This window comes from Malaclemys terrapin, chromosome 3 (assembly GCF_027887155.1).
Source record: "Malaclemys terrapin pileata isolate rMalTer1 chromosome 3, rMalTer1.hap1, whole genome shotgun sequence".
Taxonomy (NCBI): Eukaryota; Metazoa; Chordata; order Testudines; family Emydidae; genus Malaclemys; species Malaclemys terrapin.
Window position 1 is genome coordinate 55,704,779 of NC_071507.1, and position 4,902 is coordinate 55,709,680.

Genomic DNA, 4,902 nt, shown 5'->3' on the forward strand with positions numbered 1-4,902 from the left:
ACCTCTAAAGCTAATTTTAGTCTCTCCTATCTAGCTCTGCTTCTATTAAATCACTGCTAGTCTGACAGTGTTCCAGTAACCTGTGCCGTGCACGAAGCAGGGTGCACTGACTAACCATCTATTGCATGGCATGGGTTAACTGAGCCTGTGGGATTGTGCTTACCTAAACAAAACCACTGCAATGAGGGGAAAAAACAATGAATGGGTGGAGATGTTCAAGCTGAGGCACTCCAGCTAGTGCAGTCGGGCTGCAATGACAGGCTGAAGGTTGCAGCAGCATCGGGATCTGCATTCAAAGTGAGTGAAGCTTACATTCTGGAGCGAGCTTGCGTGCAGGTCTTGTTTATTTGCTGAGACATGGCCAGTAACCAGGCCAGCCTGCAGGATGAGCAGAGCAGGCATTGTAAGTTCTTATCCTATATGTTCTACCAGGCTGTGAGAGACCACAAACCGGTATGGATGCTGGAAGATATGAGAACTATGGAATATTTTTACTGGGAGGAAAATGCCAGCCTGAGAACGTATTCACCTTCGGAAGCCCTTCTCTATGCAGTGGTGCATAATCACCTGCCTTATGCCCAATATCTGCTGTCTCATTTTCCAGAGGAGGCTCTCAAGGTGCCTGGAGAGCATTTCTGCTATTGCCCGTCCTCTGCCCCTCATTTGGCCATGGCAGTCACATACGACAGGAGGGACATTTTGGGGCTGATCATCAAGATTGCACACAAGCTACCCAGCTTAAACTCCTACATCAACAGGACCGGCTGCTTTCATCTGGAAGATGGCAAGACCCCGCTGCATCTTGCCTGCGAACTGCTGAGGTCAGAGACCGTCCTCATCCTCCTAGGGAACGGGGCTTCTCCCAGGATCGAGGACAGCAAAGGGCTCACCCCATTGGATGTCATCCTGGAGCAGATGTGGGACTCCAAAGTCAACGTGGCATCAAAAAAGCTCTGCCTCGATTACCTCTTGCTCTTCATGCCTAGCCCACAGTTTAAGATGCGGAGAGTTCTGCAGGATCACCCAGACCACTGGACAGCTTTGCTAGGGGAAGACAAATTCAACACCCTGGTGGGGAACACACCTGCTTCTTTATACCTGCAAGCTATGCAAACTATTCTCCAGTCTCTCCCACCTTCCCACTTTCCTAAAAGCATCCAGGAACTACCTATACCTCAGGCACTAAAGCCCCTACCTTCCTACGGCAAAAAGTTACAGACAAAAAATGTGGTAAATGTTTTTCCTTGACTATTTTGGGGGGGTTGGATTTTCAAAGGCACCTAAGGGAGTTAGGCACCTACCTTCCCTAGAATTTCAATGAGATTTTGGTACCTACCCCCCATGGGCCCCATTTGAAAATCCAATATTTTATGAGAAGATTTTCAGTGTTTTTCTAATCGATTGCAGGCACGGCACTTTTAAAAGCAAAATCCTTCTTTTTTTATTGTTGTGCATGTGAAGGGTTAAGTTTTATTGAAGCAATTTTTTTAACTGCCAGCTGAAATCAGTGTATCTAAATTCCCAGTATATTAACATTATCCTATGTAAATTATGCCGGTGAAAAAGAATGACCTGTCCATTGGGATTTGCAAATACTGTAACTATGGAACTGTATTCTACCAGCCCTATAAAAACCAGCAACGGGGTTGAGATGTCAGGTTTCCTTTCTGCTCCAGTCATGATCAGAAATCCTGTGGCTCACAATACTCTTACTGCAGTGGTGTTGAGTCAGTGCTGCAGACTACTATTGCATTTCCTCAATTAGAGCCAGGGACGCGGTGTTCTTGCTCAGAGGATAAAGACAGGCAGCATACTGATGAGAAGGCATCCTTTTTTTATTTGGGAGTGAGAGGGTTAAAGGCGATCCCAGTGCTGAAGCTTCTATAGAATTGTGCAGTGGGGCGGGAACCATCTTTCATGCTGTTCAGCGAAAAAATGCAAATCCGGGCAATACCAGCGAGTGGAAGTCCATCTTTAAGGAGTGACATTTAGTTCCCCGGGACTTTTGATGGTGTCCCCAAGAGAGTTACAGCTGTGCCTGTGCCTTGATTTAGAGATTTATATCAAAGCCACCTGCATTTGCTAATTACTTGAAGATGGGCTGTGGTATTTTGCTGCTATAAATCATTAGTGGGGCAGATTAGGTCATTCATCCTCCATGCCGCAGATAGAAGGCCCGATCCTGCAGTGGGAGCTGAAGACAGGTGGTGTTCACAGGATCGGGCCTGGAAACTGATGTCGACTGCCTTGAATTCCCAACACAGAGGGGACTCCCCTCATTAATCAGTCAGTCTCTTGCTGTCGGTGTGGAATACTACTCCCCACACCCCTAGCCACAATCACAGCAGACTAGTGAGATCATGGCCCAGCAGCATGCCTCGCCAACGCCCTTCGCAGCATAGTCTTTATTTAGCTATACAATAAAGTTATTTTAGTCAAAGTGGTCTCATTTTCAATTTAATCCTTTGCTCTACTCCCCAGCCCCAAAAGGAACACATTCCCATATATCTGTAGGGTGTGATAGAGAGTGGATGGTTGATCTCTTTAAAATATATGCAGTGATAGGCAAAGGGCATGATTACAGTGGCCAGTTTTCATGAGGTTGTGAACAAGAAACGATGTGCAATAACGTATTGTGCCACATCGCACACTGAATAGACCACTTGTTACATTTAGAGAGGACCTGTATCTCACACGTAAAATGCTGAGCCACGTTCTCTGTTGCTGTAAATGAGTGCAGCTTCTCTGAAGTCAATGGCTGCAGCCCCATTGACACCAGCAGCGAATGTACTGAGGGCACCACTGCTATATTGCTCTGTGTATCTGGGCGGCATGATACTGAATGCATTGGGTACACCCAGGTGAGGTGCCCCTGATGGCCTGCTGCCTGTACAGGATATGTCCACATGGAGTGTCCCTGTTGTATGTATCAGGGACATCCAGATAGAATGCTCCGGTTCTGCTACTGAACGTACCATTTCCAGTGCATGGCACCTTCTGGGCTGCTGAATGTGATGCGTGCAGCTTAATACCCCTTTTTATCATCACTTGTATGTGGAGAAAATGCCAGTACAGCATTTTCAATGCAGACCAGCAGTCGGAGGGTTAACCTATTTCCCCGCATCTCTCTTCTGGTTGCATTGTGCCCCAATGGCATCTCCAAGGACAAACAGTTCCTTTTCGATGTATTCCTTGCGAGGAGGGGTGGCTGGTGGGAATGGAATTCAGTGTAAACCTCAACCCCCCTTTTTTTCCGCAGAGACACTGCCTCTGCAGCACATGCTGGCAGAGCTGAAGGCTGTCACAGCTCAGGGGTATCTTTCCCATGAAGCGGAGCCAAACTGAAGGCAGATTAGCATAATAAGCACTTGCCCAGCCAATCCTGCCAGTCCGTAGAGAGTGTGCAGGCACCTCCAGCCTTAAGGCATCACCAGCCCCCAGTGTCACGGGGGAGGTGGGGAGGGGACAAAACAGATGTTCCTCCCCCAAGGCTGCTGAACTGACAGAACAATAGCACAGCTGCTAAGAGCGGCCTGCATCCTGCTGCCACTGGATCCATCAAGCTCATCCATGCTGGAGCTGCAGCAGCTAATTTGGATGTCAGTGGGGGAGAGGTGGAGGCGGTGGGTGGGAATATTATTAAGATGCTAATTAAGCTCCAGTAGCAGAAATTCCATATTAAGAACAGTGGAAGGGAATTCATTAGGTATCAGAGAAGCTCACACTCTCTGATAGCATTAGACCTTCCATGCAGAACAGAGTTTCAGAAAATCCACTCCAGCTGGTGTGTGTGGGTAGGTTGTTGCTACACAAAACACAGATTGTAGAGATTGATGGTGTGTGCAATATGGTATTTTCCAGTAACACAGAGGGAAATTCACCCCTTGGCAGAGGGCTAGAACTAATGCTTTGGGCACACATAAGCCTTAAATGGTGAACAGGCATCAGTTTCACACACGGCAGGGTCAGAGCTTAGGTTCCCCACTGCTCCCGTCTACGCAGATGTCTTCAGTTTGCCAAGTTGGGGGTGGGGGGAGGAGGTTCAAGGGCAGTGTGATGCAATGTGTAAGGGAAGTTGCACTCTGCTAGCTGGCCTGCAGCAAGGAGAAGACACCTCCTTTCAGCAGCGAAAGGAATTCGCCTGTAGCTCAAGCTATGGTGTTACGGCAGCCTAGGTCAGTACTGGTTGAAAGTCGCTACCATCTGATGTGTGTTCATTGCCCTGTGTGCAATGAGTTTGGTGTTCTCAGCTCAGTTCTCAATGGGCAGATATCCATATCAAAGAAATCTCTACCGTTGCCTCCAATTTGCCCCTTTGTTGGTAGTCTTAGGCCTGGTCCACACTTGGGGAGCAGGGGGGGAAATCGATCCAAGTTACGCAACTTCAGCTACGTGAATAACGTAGCTGAAATCGACATACTTAGATCGACTTACCGTGGTGTCTTCACCGCGGTGAGTCGACTGCTGCCGCTCCCCTGTCGACTCTGCCTGCGCCTCTCACGGCGCTGGAGTACAAGAGTCGATGGGAGAGCGCTCGGGGGTCGATTTATCACGTCTAGACTAGACACAATAAATCGATCCCAGCTGGACTGATCGCTGCCTGCCGATCCGGTGAGTAATGTAGACATACCCTTAGCAGAGGGTTCAAGGACCGGATGGGCCATAGAGGCTGATTTACCATTTGACCTTTAGAGAGGTTTCTTTGGGCCAGGGTTAACGGACACTGACAGGCCATGGGGAGAAGCTTGTAGTGTTGCTAACTAGGCAGGACGTGATGAGGGAACAATCCTGGATGGGATTTCTTTTTGATGGAAGGGCGGGGATTTTTCCCCCATGCTAGTTCACCTGTCCTTTGCATTGATCTGTCTGTTTATTTGATCTCCTGTGTGTCTTCCTTCTCTG

The 4,902-nt window shown here is 48.3% G+C and overlaps 1 protein-coding gene across 1 annotated transcript; it reads left to right on the forward strand.

Annotated features, from left to right (window-relative positions):
- Positions 1–276: 276 nt before the first annotated feature.
- LOC128834774 (ankyrin repeat domain-containing protein 9-like) lies at positions 277–2,002 on the forward strand. Its single transcript, XM_054023857.1, has one exon. It carries the CDS (start codon positions 358–360, stop codon positions 1,246–1,248), a length of 891 nt encoding a protein of 296 aa, XP_053879832.1. The 5' UTR covers positions 277–357; the 3' UTR covers positions 1,249–2,002.
- Positions 2,003–4,902: the final 2,900 nt, after the last annotated feature.